This window comes from Macaca thibetana, chromosome 2, assembly GCF_024542745.1.
Source record: "Macaca thibetana thibetana isolate TM-01 chromosome 2, ASM2454274v1, whole genome shotgun sequence".
Classification (NCBI taxonomy): domain Eukaryota; kingdom Metazoa; phylum Chordata; class Mammalia; order Primates; family Cercopithecidae; genus Macaca; species Macaca thibetana.
This window is the reverse complement of record NC_065579.1, coordinates 51,705,371-51,722,298: the sequence shown is the minus strand read 5'-3', so window position 1 is coordinate 51,722,298 and position 16,928 is coordinate 51,705,371. Positions and strand designations below refer to the sequence as shown.

Below are 16,928 nucleotides of genomic sequence, written 5' to 3'. Positions count from 1 at the left end.
GGGGAGCCATGACTAGCAGTAAGCTTTTCTCTCAATGGCATTGGCCTCTCAGAATTGTCACTCAGTCACCTTTTGTAAATTAAGACCCGGACACAAATCAGTGTTAAGAGCTATGCAGTGTATAGAACCCTCACATGGGGTCAAAGCAAGAGAAAATGGGCCAGGGGTGTTATGAGAGGAGAGCGTTTCAAGAAAGTCATGCATTAAATTTCTGTGTAGTCAAAGTAGTGAATGAAGTTATTCCTTTAAAAAGGGTTGTTCTTCAATCTTTTTAAAAATTATATTATTGTGGTTCTATTTCATTTTTGATAAATCACATGCTTTGATTTCTATAACAGTCAAGGTAGTGAGAGAACAAGAATGGAGGATTCAGCTACATTCTTATGCTGTTTTTTAAAAGTCTCTTTCCCATAGTACTACTGTATGTTAAGGCTTTCTGTATGTTAGAGTCTGGGCTTTCTCTCTTCCGTTGCCTGGGACCATTTTACATCCCAGGAGCTGACGACTAGGGCCATGACCCCATTAATGTGCAGCCAAAGGGGGATGGTGACATGACTGAAGACCTATCTGACAGATCATTTCCAAAATAGTCATGACCTGACCGATAGGGGAGAATAGTATCAGCAATGCTCACACTGTGCTAGGGCAAGTCAGTGTACTCATTAGCAAAGTCTGTACGTGACCACACTCACCTCTAAAATTCCAGAGTTACACAATTTCCTGTGAAAAAGAAAGCAGCATGGTTATCTGTCCAATTGGTCATAGTCAGAATGACCTGCTATTTTGTACTTAGAGTCTCCAGCTGTCACAAAGTGAAGGACAGTTCTCGATGGTTTCCTAATAATTCTGTTGGCATGGAGTAGAGGTTAAGAGCCAGTTCTCAAGGGTCAGCAAAAAATGGAACTAGAAGGTATATACAGGAATAGTGGCAGTAAAGAGAGATTGCATCCTGCCAGACAGAAATAAACAGAGGGGATATTCTCTAAAGAAGGCAGCTTCCTTGACGTTAGCCATCCACAGTCTCAGAATCGTGATTGCCAAATGCAGATAAGATTCACCCAGTCCAGAAATCCTTAAGATGACCAAAAAAAAAAAAAAAAAAAAAAAAAAAAGAAAAAAGAAAATGTGGAAAATGATTAAAACTTCTGTTACATAACTGTACTCAGGTTACTAAGCTGTTAACTTAGACATATACTTGTTGTTTATAACAAAGATATACCCTGGGATTCTGAGGTAAAAACCTTTTGACAAGCACAGCGAAGAGGACAGGCTGTTCCGCAGTCTAGATTCCTCTCTTTCTTGCAACGCTGTAAGTTTCCTAGGCTGCTTCTGGTGCCCCTCTGCTCCTTCTTGTCTCACCCCAGTCTGTGCTGTTGTGGTGCATTTCTTGAGTGCAGAAAACTCTCAACTGCGACATTATACAAATTTCATTTTAAAGTACTATCTCTGGAATCACTGTAATGAAGTTTGCAGTGCAAAATGACTCTGCTAATGGCTGAGCTTAATAGCTCCCAGGGGCTTCTCCCTCCTATTTTTATTTATTTATTTATTTATTTATTATTTGTTTATTCTTTTGAGACAAAGTCTTGTTCTGGCGCCCAGACTAGAGTGCAGTAGCGTGATCTAGGCTCACCACAAGTTCCGCCTTCCGGGTTCACACCATTCTCCTGCCTCAGCCTTCGGAGTAGCTGGCACTACAGGCGCCCACCACCATGCCCAGCTATGTTTTTTTTCTTGGTATTTTTAGTAGAGACGGGGTTTCACCGTGTTAGCCAGGATGGTCTCCATCTCCTGATCTCGTGATCTGCCTGCCTCGGCCTCCCAAAGTGCTTGGATTAGAGGCGTGAGCCACCGCGCCCGGCCCCTCTCCCTCCTGTTTAAATAGTCCTAAGGCTCAGAGAATTCTCCCCACTTCCTGTCACATGCCCTTTGATGACAAGAGTAATTACCACAAAACAGAACAGAAATATGAACTGCATGACCTTTTTTGCGTTACACCATTAAATGTTCACAAGGGCACTGGTCACAGTGTTACTGTTTAACCATTTCATTTCACCACCAATATGAGCGGTGTGCTATGCATACATTCTGGAACCTTCAACAACTATTTGAACAGGTTTGTTTGTTGGATGGTTGGTTGGTACAATTTGCTGAAACAAGTGACTTTGGGCATGGTTACTGTGCTCTGATCAACATCTTTCCATCCACAGGATTGGGGTGGAGTTTGCGCACTGAGTGAAAAATGAAACGCAAATGGCTGGGACAGTTGCTGGTTCACATCATGGCTTCATGCCAATTAGAAAAAACACTGCCCCCTTCCCCATGCTCTGGGGAGGATAAACGGCTGAAAGATGCCCCCTATCTGTGTGAACCATTAGGGAAAGCAGCTTCTTGCAAGGTACAGGGATTGGCCAAGGGCAAACCTTGGCCGGGGTTGACATCTGGGCAAGATTTTAATCCCTCTCAGTCCTCTCAGTGGACATGACAGCACAATTATTCAAGGCAGTCCTAGAAGGGGGTCTTGGGGCATCCTGGGCAACATGATTCAGTTTTCTGTATCATGCCATTTAGTTAAGGTTATTACCAGCTGGTGAGAGAAGCTCCTCCACCGTCTGCTTTAACATGGGTCATTTCAATTAACCTGAGATTTTCAGATGAGGAAACTGAGGCTGAGCTGAAGTATCTTACTGGAGGTCATGTGGTAGCATCAGATTTTGATCTTTACCCTGCTGTTTTCCCTAGCACTTCTTATTCTCCTTCTCTGATTTATTTTTCTCCATAGCACTTACCACTAATACTGTGTATTTCATTTTCCATTTTCATATTGTCAGTTTCCCCCAAGTAGAATGTAAGTTCCATGATGGTAGGTGTTTTATTCACTGGCTGTATTCCCAATGACTAGAACAGAACTTGGCACACAATGAGGCTCATTCAGTAATATTTTCTAAATGAATGAATTTTTCAAATATCAGGATGCTTTCTTCTATACCAATCTATTTCAACAAGTGACCTTTAGCAAATACACAATATTTTGAGGTATTTGAGAGAAAAAAAATTATACTAACACAGTGTCAACTGTTATCAGGATTTTCTTCAGCTAAAAAAGCCACTTCATACTTTTAGACATATACTTCCTGACTAAAAACAGGGTTTTTAAAAAAAGCCTTCCACCTTAAAATTCATGTCCACTTCAAAGAGAGAAATCTCACTCTTATATAATAAACTGGGGTACTTTCTATTTACTAAGACTAATCTTTGCTTCTGAAGACAGGTTTAGTTATGGTTGGTTTATTTGATGATTAAAATAAAGTTATTAGCCCCTGTTAGGCTCTGCTAGTTATTTGCATATAGCAATACAGAATGATCTGGTAAAGTTTTTATGCAGATGTGGTCCAAGCTCATAAAATAGATACATTCTTCTAAATTAAATTCTTATTTTTGTTTACTTAAATTTGGCATGCTAGATATCATGTTCCATATCATAAAGCTGCAATTAATCACTTGTTAGACTTTTAGAAATAGTCATGAACCACATAATAATGTTTCAGTGTATGACAAACTGCCTATGTGATGGTGGTCCCATAAGATTATAATAATGTATTTTTACTGTACCTTTTCTATGTTTATATATGTACAGATACACAAATATAATTGTGTTACAATTGTCTACAGCATTCAGCATAGTTATATACTGTACAGGTTTGTAGCCTAGGAGCAATAGGTTATACCATATAGCCTGGATGTATAGTAGGCTGTATCATCTAAGTTTGTGTAAGTACATCTATGATAGTCACACGGTGAAAAACGAGCCTAACAATGCATTTCTCAGAACATATCCCTGTCATTAAGAACGACTGTAGTAAAAAGCTACATGTTTTTGATTCATTTTACATAATCCTTATCCTGATTTACTAAAAGTGCACTGTTTGCAGGACTCTGTGCTGTGACATATTGTCAGAGGAACAAAGGGAGCATTTAGACATGTTGTCTGCCCTCCTGGAATTTACACAATGAATGGAAAAAGGCGCAGAGTTATGCACACTCTAATGTCTCCAACAATAACTGTTGACTTTTTATTTTCAGTCAGAGAAGCCTGGCAACCAAGAAGTGGTTTTTTGGTGGTTTACGAGAACTTAACTGAATTGGAAAATATTTGCTTTAATGAAACAATTTACTCTTGTGCAACACTAAATTGTGTCAATCAAGCAAATAAGGAAGAAAGTCTTATTTATAAAATTGCCTGCTCCTGATTTTACTTCATTGCTTCTCAGGCTCCAAGAAGGGGAAAAAATGAAGATTTTGATACTTGGTATTTTTCTGTTTTTATATAGTACCCCGGCCTGGGCGAAAGAAAAGCATTATTACATTGGAATTATTGAAACAACTTGGGATTATGCCTCTGACCATGGGGAAAAGAAACTTATTTCTGTTGACACGTAAGTCACTATTTTTATTGTTTATAGACCAAAATTTTAAATTATTTTTAAAGAATAGAGCCAATAAGATGAAATATTTTTAAAATATCTTATATACAGAAACTGCAAAATGTGGGTTTGAAACCCAGGACACTTGAATCAATCTCCCTTATGTTCCTGTATAGTTTTTATTTGGGGGACTACTCTGCTTCTTTCCTGTTGTTCCTGGGATCTGTGTTCACCTCTTATTACCTCCCATGGTCATTACTCCATCTCTGATTAGGATTCTGTCTTTTTGTCTGTTTATGCAGAACTTCTTTAATTTAAACAATTACTGTATAAAATGTTATGTTTATTACACCATTTAATGGTTATTCATGATAGAGATAAATTTTTTTATATCTTTCAAAACATCACTTATAGAAATAAAATATGATTTTAGCAAATATGATTCTGCCTGATATTTATTGAGAGACTCTGGACAGTTAAGTAGGTTAATCTTTGACAGCGTCAGACTCCTAATTTGTAAAATGAGGATAATAAGCATAGCTCATAAGGTTACTTAAAGAGTGAGTGCATGTAAAACTCTTAGTACAATGCTTGGCACATATATGCATAAAAAATGTCAGGCACTTATTAGGATGGTCCTCAAAAAGCTCCATGTAACTTAAATGTCTTCATATTTCAGTTGGAAAATCCTCTTATTGAAAGCAATATTCACTACACAGAAAAACAAAAAATGTTTAGTTCTCCTTGAAGTTTTTTGTACCGAAGTTAATCTATACCGAGGTCTTCACTTTTAGTAATGCTAATTAAACATTAACCACCAAATGGGAACTTGGAATTCAAAATCAATATTCACTACATTAAAATGTATTTCAGTGGTGATAAAACACAAACAAGCCTAATGACCACCAGCTGCTAAGATTATATCTTTAAAAAATAACTAAATAAGGATGCCAAAGTTTGTAATTATTGAATGTTATTGATGAGTATATACTATTCTCTTTAAATGTCATGTAAAGTTGAAATTTTTCACCATAAAAATAAATACATAACTGATAATAATATCCAATTATTATATTATGAAGTTAATAATATACAGTAAGGAAAGTTTCTGACCTGAAGATAAGTGGTTGTAAATAAAACTAATACATCTTGTAATTATTTCTTTTTTTAACCTGTTTTAAGATAGTATTATCTTCTAAAGAATATGACATGTTTTTACAGCTTCACCAAAAACATTATTTTGCATGGATTCAGTATTTTCTTGATTAAATATAATATAAATTATACAAGATTTTTATTTCCAAGGAAAAAGTCAGACACATTAAAAAAATAAAAATACTATCCTTTTCCATGCCCCCACTCACCACTACTCTGTCATTGTTCATGATCAAAAATCAAATCAGCTTTATCAGGCATAAACTAAATGCAAGACATTGCCCTGACTATGCTTCAATTTAAAAAAAAAAATCTTTCATTCTAAAAATCAGGGAGTAGAAGAGTGAAGGAGTTTATTTAGAATTTGGTGAATGGGGGCAGAGGAAATTTCTTTGTTTTTAATTACTCCCATGGCCTGTCTGTGCCAGGGAAGCTATCCAATGAGTACAAGCTTGTTTACCCCATTGTGACTATATTAGTCTCTTCTTATGCTGCTAATAGAGACATCCTCAAGACTGGGTAATTTATTAAAAAAAAAAGAGGTTTAATATACTCACAGTTCCACATGACTGAGGAGGCCTCACAATCATGGTGGAAGACAAAGGAGGAACAAAGGCATGTCTTACATTGCAAACTTTCCCACACCTTCCTGTCTTCTGAGCCCTCCAAGCCCCTAGGAAGTTCCAAACTTTCCCACATTTTGCTATCTTCTTCTGAGCCCTCCAAACTATTGCAGCCTCTGCCTGCTACCCAATTCCAAAGTCATTTTCACATTTTTAGGTACCTTTACAGTAGTCCCCCACTCCAGATACCAATTTACTGTATTAGTCTGTTCTTACACTGCTAATAAAGACACACTCAAGACTGGGTAATTTATAAAGAAAAAGACGCTTAATGGACGCACAGTTCCGCATGGCTGGGAAGGCCTCACAATCATGGCAGAAGGCAAAGGAGGAGCAAAGGCACATCTTATATGGCAGCAGGTAAGAGAGAGCTTGTGCAGGGGAACTCTCATTTATAAAACCATCAGATCTCATGAGACTTATTCACTATCATGAGAACAGTGTGGGGGAAACCACATCCATGATTCAATTATCTCCACCTGGCCCCACCCTTGACATGTGGGGATTATTACAATTCAAGTTGAGATTTGGGTGGGGACACAGCCAAACCATATCAGTTACTTAAAAAGCATACTTAATAGCGATACTTTAAGATCCTTAAAAGGAAAAATGGAGCATCTTCTAGTTGCAAAGTCCACCTCTCTTTTTGTCATTGTCCTGTGACTTTAACATCTCCCTTGGCTTCAACAATATGCTACAGTTGTGCAAACTCTAGGTGGGACTGCTTGCTCTGTGATTTTTTTCCCCCCATATATCTGACCAGTGAATTTTGAATACAACTTCAGCAATTTTGCCAATACTATGCTAAACTTTTTGCATAGATGTGTGCAGATAGCAACCTTTTGGTCCCTTCTTTGTCCCAGATTTGCAGCATGTTTAGCCCAGTCAGTGAAGGATGATGGAGTATCACAAGACATGGTTGGCACTCCTTATTGTGTGATGACTACAAAGGAGTGGAAATAAATGGGCTGAAGAATAAGATGTGAAAGAGTGCAATATAAGTTTTAGGTAAAGAATCGAGTTTAAGCTGAATGCTGATCTTCAAGGTCTTGGATGATGAACAGGAAAATATGCATTGAGATGACAGGAACTAGTGTTTGGTCACTAGTACCTAGAATATAGAAGACACTAAATAAACATTTCTGAATAAGTTTAAATGAGTAAGTAAAAGATACATAGGAAGATAGGAGAAATCATAAACCGTATTGTAAAAACTTTTCCTTGCTCCTCATGTAGAGCAATTCATGCTATAGAACAAATCAGGCAACAGAATAAAATAGAAAAGTCACCTTAGGGGATTATATGCAGGGTTAGTGCAACTGAAAACACTGACAGATATCAAAAGACAAAAATGTATAGGTTTGGGGGGGACTAAAAAAATAGAGTTTACTTCTCTGGTATTAATGCCAATGATATTTATTTCTAAAAGGGTGAAGTGGAAAATAATTTCCTTATACTCAATACTGCCATTTACTTGGGTTGGTGCCTTATCTGTCACTTCAACACATCAATAAATATTTAAAGACTTTATAAGATATAATTCCGGATCCTAAGTTATATATATTCAATTAAAAACAAATGACATACATATAAAAACAATTAGTAAACACAGTAGTGTGTTCTGGGCCCATAGTAGGCATTAGTTAATTATTTACTGAATTAATTGACTATATAAAGCCAAGATTATAATAATTCTGATATCTTCAGATTACTTTTTTTTCTGATGACCTCTAGGAAGCTGGAAATAAGTCAAAAAATTTTTAAGCATAAGAACAGCCATCACAAAACTCTTTTACACTTGACTTCATAGGCTCTCACTCAGGCTTGGAGACTTTCTTAACATAGAGTTCTTACAAACATTATTACCAGGTTTTTCATTCCATTGTAGGTTTCCAAAACAAATGGTACAGTGAAGATGTCACTATAAGCAGGCCTAATGACCAAGAAGAAATAACAGCTCAAATCCTGACCAAAAAACTAGACAACAAAGAACATTCCACCCTATAGTAATCATAATTCCTATAATTATGATCTTGAGTGATCAGGATGTAATAAGTATTCAATAAGTGTTCATTTCACTATTATTATCCAAAAAGTTGCTTTTTTCCCATTATATCCCCTGTTTTGGAAAACAAAGAAGCAAATAAAATATTTTTAAAGAAAAAGCTTGCACTAAAGGCATTGATTTTACCCCTATTAAAAGACAAACTTGGGCATATTAAAAGTTTAACAAGTTTATTCAAGCATTCAGCCACATCAGTTGGGTGCCCTAGGACCACAAACAGTTCAATCAGTGCTCCTCTAGGCAGGGAGGAAACTTTTTTTTTTTTTTTTTTTTTTGAGACGGAGTCTCGTTCTGTCGCCCAGGCTGGAGCGCAGTGGCGCGATCTCGGCTCACTGCAAGCTCTGCCTCCCAGGTTCACGCCATTCTCCTGCCTCAGCCTCCCCAGTAGCTGGGACTACAGGCGCCTGCCACCACGCCCCACTAATTTTTTGTATTTTTAGTAGAGACAGGGTTTCACCGTGTTAGCCAGGATGGTCTCGATCTCCTGACCTCATGATCTGCCCGTCTCGGCCTCCCAAAGTGCTGGGATTACAGGCGTGAGCCACCGCACCCAGCCAGGAAAGTTTTATAACATATTCTCAGCCTAAGAAATAGATATTAGACTGGTTAAAGTGGAGACTCCCTAGTTAGATGTTAGTTGGTGACTTCTGGTTGGTAAAGTCTCTAGTTACAGATTAGAAGTTTCATTTTACTGTTTACTACACTGAATTGGGTTTTGATTTGCTTAGGTAGGAACCCAAAGCACTGACACTGTCTCAGCTTAATGGTCTCCCAATTTATTACCATTCCTTCAAAAATGATTTTAAATATTTAAATAATTCTTAAATAGGTACAATTACTAGCTAAAATTATCTGGAAAATTTAGTTTAAATGACTCATTCTCCAAGGTTGCCAAATAAAAAATAGCAAGCAATAGGGCTGGGCATGGTGGTTCACACCTGTAATCCCAGAACTTTGGAAGGCCAAGGCGGGTGGATCACAAGGTCAGGAGTTCAAGACCAGCCTGGCCAACATGGTGAAACCCCGTCTCTACTAAAAATACAAAAATTAGCTGTGTGTGGTGGCTTATGCCTGTAGTCAGCTACTTGGGAGGCCGAGGCAGGAAAGTTGCTTGAACCCAGGAGGTGGAGGTTGCAGTGAGCCAAGATCACGCCATTACACTCTAGCCTGGGCAACAGAGCAAGAGCCCATCTCAAAAAAAAAAAAAAAAAAAAAAAAAAAAAAAAAATATATATATATATATATATATATATAGCAAGCAATCGCTAGTGCAGTACAAACACTTCACACAAGACAGCTTGTGTGGAAGAGCTAATTAAGTGACTTACATTTCACACTTACCAAACTCCATTTATCATCAAGTTTCTATTTCTCCTGAGAACACAGACAAAAGAAAATTCATCACTAGGCACTGCATTTGTGCTGTGCCAGTGGAGGAAGGCTAGTTAGAACTGGCAAATCACTTGAATTTGTGTTCTATACACCTAGGTTGAGTCTCTGCCATATTCTTGCAGTAGTTAATTTTTGACTGTTTTCCTTATGATTCTTGCTTATGGCAGGCAGCATTTCCAAAGTGGTTCCAGGAAGAAATCCTATCCTAAATCTCCAGAACCTGTGAACAGGATGAGACATCACCATCATGATTTATGTTTTAGTCAGTGAGATTATCTGGAGAGTCCACACACTGGAGCTGACTTGAAGATGAAAGGGGCCATCTAGGAGGGCATACAGGTCACCTTAAGAAACTGGGAGAGGCTCCTGGCCTATAGCCAGCAAGCAAACAGGAATTTTAATTCTATGACCCCATTGAACTGAATTCTGGCAATAACCCAAATGAGCTAGGCAGATTTCTCCACAGAGCCTCAGATAAGTACTCAGCCCAGCAGCCTCTTGATTTCAGCTTGGTGATGCCCGAGGCAGTGAACCCAGCCACGCCATGCCAGACTTCTGACCCACAGAATAGTGAGATTATAAATGGGTGTTGTTTCAACCTACTTTGTGATAATTTGTTATGCAGCAATAAAAAACTAATATATTATGTCTCAATTAATGAAGTCAAAAATCCAGGAACTTTTCACCTATAATACCCGAGTTTCGGGAACCATGTCTAAGCATAAACCAAGAGTGAATTCTAAATTTATGGGAGGGAATAGCATTATTAATATCTTACTAAAGCAATACTAAAAATAATTATCCTACTATTAAAAACGCATTTCTGGGTCTAAGACTACCAGAAATTATAGGAGCAGGCTTTTCTTTTTTAAAATAAGGGGCTAAAAAGAGGGAATGTGATTGATTACTTGAAGGGAGATATGTCTATAGTAATGAATAGAAAGGAACATATTACAATTGTCAACAGGAAGAACTACAATTAAATGTGAATTATTTGGTTCAAAGAACAGCTATAATAGATTCTTGTGGCTGAATATCTGACTGGCAAACTTCCCGCAAGCTTCCAGTAACTGACCCTTTGTCCCCAAGCTGTGCTGTCGAAATTAAATAGAGAGCCTCTAATGACCTTTTAATGTTTATTTGGAGACAAAGCATAAACAAATAGACTTCTCCCAAAGTGTCACACAGTGTAAAATATTTTCCAATTTGGTTAAGACAGTTTTTTTCACAATAAAAGGCAAGATGCAAAAAGCAGTTTGCATATTGCAATATGTATAAAAGGAATTTCAAATGTTAAAATGCCTAGACATGTTGTACCTTCAGATCAATAATTTTAAAAGCAATTTTAACCCCCCAAAAAAATTTGCTTAGAAAAATTAGTTACAAAGCTTAGGCAATGTAGGTCTTGGTCTTGGTCTTAGGTATTGGTTTATGGCAATGTTCTTCCTATTTTAGGAAATGATTAATACAGGAGTATTTCAATGCAATAAAAGCATTTTGACAAAGCCTGCTATAGTTTATCAAAATAGGACGTGATGTATGCCAAAGTGTATTTACATTCAGAAAACATAAATACACATTTTATTTAAATGAAGCCTTAAGAATTTGAGGGTTAACTTTTAACTTTGACCTACGTAAGATGTGTACCAATAGGACATGGTAAAGCACGGAGTAAAGTCTCCAAATATTATCAAATTCTTCTCTCAGAAATAAAAGTGTGTTCAGACTCTTAAGAAAGTTTACCCTGGGGCTCAGACAAGTCTCTGTGAGATTGATTGGTCCAGGGTTCTGGTGGGACCAGAGTGGAATTGTACCTTTGTACTGTAGACTTTGCAGCTGCAGTTGTGTACCTAACTGAAATTGCACTCTTGTTGTCCTCTTATCAGTCATATGGACTGAATGACTCTCTGCTTTTAATCTCAGTGGTCTTTGATGCAACAATTTTGCTGTTGTTAAGGCATATATTTATTAAGACTCTTTCTGCGCGTTCCTTGCTATGGGTTTAGGGACAGAGTTCACACCAGTGTCTTGCCCTTTTCCCATGCCTACCTGTGTCCATGAAGTCTCTCCCAATCTTTTCCTGTTTTGCTTTAACAAATTGGGAAATGGCAACAAACAACTAGAAGGTGAAAACAAATAGGAAAAATGAGGGTATACCCACAGTTTTGCTGCTCCACACAGGCTGCAAATAAGGACACTTTATTTTTCTAACTTCTAGCTTAGCCCTCCCACCAGGGTGGGGGATGGGCAGGGAAACATCATCTCAGTCATTTTTTTAGTGAACAATTTTATCTTCTTTGGGAATTCGGGTTTATACAATTCAGGGAAATTGGCATTCCCAATGTATTGGTATATGGTAGTGACTAGGAGGAAACGCTCATCATAGAAACTCCTTGATCAATCCAGAGAATGGTGGCTCTTATTTCCAACACCTGCTCACTCTGCCCAAACTCAGCCACCAGGACCATTGCCAAGTGGCTATGCTACCTGGCCCCAGCACTCAGGCTTAATCTACATAGCCACCACCGCAGAGGTCCTGCCACCACCATGTATGACCTGGAAACAGAGCTTTCTACCTTTCTGCCTCATGGTATCAGAAATCCCACTGCCTCTGGGATTGGGCAGCTCTCTTAACCTTCAACCTTAGAGCCTCTTCAACACAGGTTATCCAGGGGCCCAGAGCAGCCTATCTCATCAAAAGACACCAGTGTGTTGGTTAATAATGCAGATGCCTGGGCCCTGCCCCGACCCACAGAATCAGAATCAGTGGAGTTGTGCCCCAGGAATTTCCACTTCACTAAGTTCATCAGTAGATTCCTGTGCATTTCAAACTTAAGAAACACCAGGCCTTAGACTTTTGAAAAACCACATCTTTAAATTCCGTAGCAGTGAAAGTCCAGAGTTCTCGCACAAGCTCTGCTCTTGTCTTGAAGAAGGGAAAGAAAAATATATCTCACTTTTACCAATGAGCTTACAACTGAGGAAACAAGACAAAATTTGTTCCTCAGTCAGGTTACTCAGCCCCACAAATGTTGAATAGAAATTGGTAAAGTATCAAAGATCACTAAGATGAAAGAAGGCAACACACACACACACACACACCCCCACACACACCCACACACACCCACACCCACAATGATGAGCAGTTTTTATTCAAATGGAAGAGCCTTGGTTGTGGAGGGGCTTGCCAAAGGCCAGAATCTAAGTGGGTCCTGCCAAATGGCTACATGATATTGCCCATGTATAGATCCCACTGGGCTATATACAGCCTTCAGTTGGATAACACAAGAAATCAGTTCAAACCAAATTTACTTTCTTTCCATCTTTTCTTTTCCAGATTGCTATTTTCTTCACTGATATTTTTAAGAAAGTTTTAAGCAACTATTAATGGGCATTCACTAGAATACAAACATTCAATGTTAAGTATCTGCACTAGTGAGGGATTAAAAAACACAGGGATTATTTAAATTCAAAAGTAATTTAAAAACCACACACATTGCATGCATCAACAACTCTAGCTTTGATTTAGTGCTGTTAAAAGAAATTAAAAAGAATTAATTTAGCTTTATTAATCTTACTTTAAGGAAAAAAATATATAAACACACACACACATACTTTGAAGTCTCAAATATCCAGATTGATTAGTTATAAACTCAAATTTTTCCAGAGCTAAGAAAGGTATAAGTGAAAAAATGTCTTAATTAACTGGTTTATTTTAATATTTCAGCTTAAGTTTGTATTCTATTCCATTACATAATATGTCTGTGTTTTAGTATAAAAATCATGGAAGAATACTTCAGTAAGATGCACTATATTTCTATGACGCCTTCGCAGACAGTTCTCTGACATATATCTGATAAGGAAGCCTCACATAATGAAAATAACAGGGCTAACGGCCAGCCCTCCACTTCAACTTTGGAGGCATCCCTACAACAGGCAAACATTCAATGTGATGTGGTCATTAATTTCTCTAATTATAATGTTATTAAATTATAATGATAATGTCATCCCTAGAAATGATGGCTTCTGATAGAGTTGTCTTCTTTCTCTTTGCAGGGAACATTCCAATATCTATCTTCAAAATGGCCCAGATAGAATTGGGAGACTATATAAGAAGGCCCTTTATCTTCAGTACACAGATGAAACCTTTAGGACGACTATAGAAAAACCAGTCTGGCTTGGGTTTTTAGGCCCTATTATCAAAGCTGAAACTGGAGATAAAGTTTATGTACACTTAAAAAACTTTGCCTCTAGGCCCTACACCTTTCATTCACATGGAATAACTTACTATAAGGAACATGAGGGTAAGTTTAGCTCATGTAGCTGGAATTTCCTCTTACTTTTCAGTAGAAGTGACTTTTAGCTTCTACAATTGTGGACTTCTCTCCTGGATAAGACCTATAACTGCCATTCAGTTCTTAACTATTTTATTTTATTTCATTTTATTATTTTATTTTATTTATTTGAGATGGAGTCTCACTCTGTCGCCCAGGCTGGAGTGCAGTGGGGTGATCTCGGCTCACGGCAAGCTCTGAGTCCGGAGTTCATGCCATTCTCCTGCCTCAGCCTCCCAAGTAGCTGGGACTACAGGCACCCACCACCACGCCTGGCTATTTTTTTTTTTTTTTTTTTTTTTTTTGCATTTTTAGTAGAGACGGGGTTTCACCATGTTAGCCAGGATGGTCTTGATCTCCTGACCTCGTGATCTGCCTGCCTCAGCCTCCCAAAGTGCTGGGATTACAGGCATGAGCCACTGCACCCAGTCAACTATTTTATTAATAGGTACTTTGTTTCCATATAATAATAATGGCATATTTCTCTTGGTTGCACTCATTCGTGGAAAGTGTGAATGTGAGAGAATTTCTAGGTGGACTCAGTGAGAGTCAGAGAGAGCTGGAGCTTCTTCCCCTGTGCCCAATCCTTTCTGGCCAAATAGTCAGTATAAGAGAAATGGACAATGTGCTTTAGAGCCTAGAAGAGGCAAAAATCCAGAGGGAAGAGAAAGAAGGACTCAAGATGTGAATTGCCTTATCTCTGAAGTTCCTACATGTAAACATACTGTGGCTGTTGTTACCTCCTATCCTAACTTTAGATAAACTCTGCCCCAGCTAAGGTGGCATAAGTAGTCTCATATGTCAGTCAAATTGTACATGTGCCTGGATGACTCTAGTCACATATGAGACACAATTAACTGAAAAAGTCATTTGAATGTAGAACTTGGAAAACTTGAAAATATTACCTGAAAAACAAAGATAAGGTTTGGTGCCAGTGATCTTATTCTTAGTCCTTAACAATGATGGTAAAAAAGGTGGTATTTTGTAGTGATGAAAAGCAAGGTGAAATTAATAGACCAAGGTCTGAGCCCCAGCCTTACCTTTTACTGGTTGAGTGACCTTGGACAAATTGCTAAAATTCTTTCAGCTTCAGTTTCCTCACCTATAAAATAGAGACAATGAGAACACATAGTAATACCTCAATAAATATCAGCTGTTGTCATAAGCAAAAATGCTGAAGTCATGCTACAGTTCATTGAAATTATAATGATCAAGTAGGGAAATTAATTTAAAATTAGATTTGATTCAGTATTTGTTGTCTTTTTAAAAGAGATATTGTTTTAGAAGGTGAATGTGTTGACTTTTCTTGTTTTTGTTGTTGTTTAGGGATAATTACATTCATAGCATAAAAGGCTGACTGTCATCCTATTTCTTTTTAATAATTTCATGGTTTATTAGGGAATTACCATTCATTTTAAAGTTATGGTAATGGTACTGTGGTTTTATTAAAAGAAAAAAAGAGTTCCTATCTTTTAGAGATACATACTCCAGTATTTATGAATGGAATATGATGTCTGAGATTTGCTTTAAAATAATTTGATGATACTGGGGATAAGAGTATGTGAGGGTACAGATGAAACAAGATTGGCCTTGAGTCGATCACTGTTAAAGCTGGTTTGATGGGTACACGGAGGTTCAGCATTTTCTTCTCTCAACTTTTGTGTATGTTTGGAAATTTCCAAAATTAAGAGTAGAAATTTTTTTAATTTTATGGCTAATTCATGGGCAAAATTCTGAGATCACATAAGAAGTTTTGAATTTAGAAGAGGGTAGCCATTTTTCTCAGACTTCCATACCATGACCCGAGTTCTTTACATTGCAAACAAAAAGTCATTTTGCTTTCTGAAAACCCAGTCAGATACTAAAAAAAATTAAAAATGTCTGTGAAGCTTCTAAACACCCTAGCCATTAGCCTTTCATTTTCCTATGTCCAAATAGGATATCACATCCCCAAGGATCACACAGTAGATGCTTAATAAATGTTTGCTGAATGAATTAATGGACTATCTGTTCTCTCATTTAAGTTCAAACACATTCACTTTGTACCTTCATTGCATGTTGCTTCCTAGGGGCCATCTACCCTGATAACACCACAGATTTTCAAAAAGCAGATGACAAAGTATATCCAGGACAGCAGTATACATACTTGTTGCTTGCCACCGAAGAACAAAGTCCTGGTGAAGGAGATAGCAATTGTGTGACTAGGATTTACCATTCCCACATTGATGCTCCAAAAGATATTGCCTCAGGACTCATCGGACCTTTAATAATCTGTAAAAAAGGTACATCTTTTTTACATTATTTTTTACATTATTAAAGACAGGGGCAGGGCAGTTTGTCTTTTAAAAATAAGTCAAGTCTTCTGTGTTGAGATTGAGTAGGTAAGGTAGAGAGGTGGTGACTAGAAAAAAAGGCAGGGAAGAGCCAGGCAGGACTAGCAGAAGAAGGGATAAATGGAACAAGCATTCATATGGGGAAAATGCCAATGAAGCTAAGCTGAAAGAAATATATTCTCCCAGGGATCAGTTTGCTGTATCTAACTTCCAACAGTGGTGCTGAAGAGACATATGACTTTACCAAATGTGACTACCAAAAAGGCACTTCACGGTGATAGATCTGTAGTTACTCATACTATATTGGTAAACATAATATCATAGTATTTATTTCTAACATCATGAAAAAAACAATGTAGCTCAAGAGCCTGAAATACAATCCTAACTTGAACAATAGTTACCTATAAAGACTTGTCTCAGTTTGTGGCTATATGCACCACAAAACAGACACACAAGTTTGAATTCCAATCTTCCCATTTGCCAAAAAGCATTTAATAGTTATGTGGTCAGCGGATATCCAGATATAGGAATGTCTTCCAAGCACCAGATACTGATCATAAAAATTCCCTGAGTGTTTCTATGTCTGTAAAACAGGAGTGACT

The 16,928-nt window shown here is 37.6% G+C and overlaps 1 protein-coding gene across 6 annotated transcripts in view; it reads left to right on the top strand.

The window, feature by feature from the left end:
• Positions 1-4,033: 4,033 nt before the first annotated feature.
• The window catches only part of CP (ceruloplasmin), a 59,275-nt gene continuing 46,380 nt past the window's right edge, over positions 4,034-16,928 (top strand). For all 6 annotated transcript variants that reach the window (XR_007723104.1, XM_050778208.1, XM_050778207.1 and 3 more), the window contains exons 1-3: positions 4,034-4,436; positions 13,716-13,963; positions 16,063-16,275. Coding sequence is in view for 5 of the 6 variants with exons in the window: in XM_050778208.1 (XP_050634165.1) it covers positions 4,291-4,436; positions 13,716-13,963; positions 16,063-16,275 (607 nt within the window). In the remaining variant the exon portion in view is untranslated. The remainder of the gene's footprint in view (positions 4,437-13,715; positions 13,964-16,062; positions 16,276-16,928) is intronic.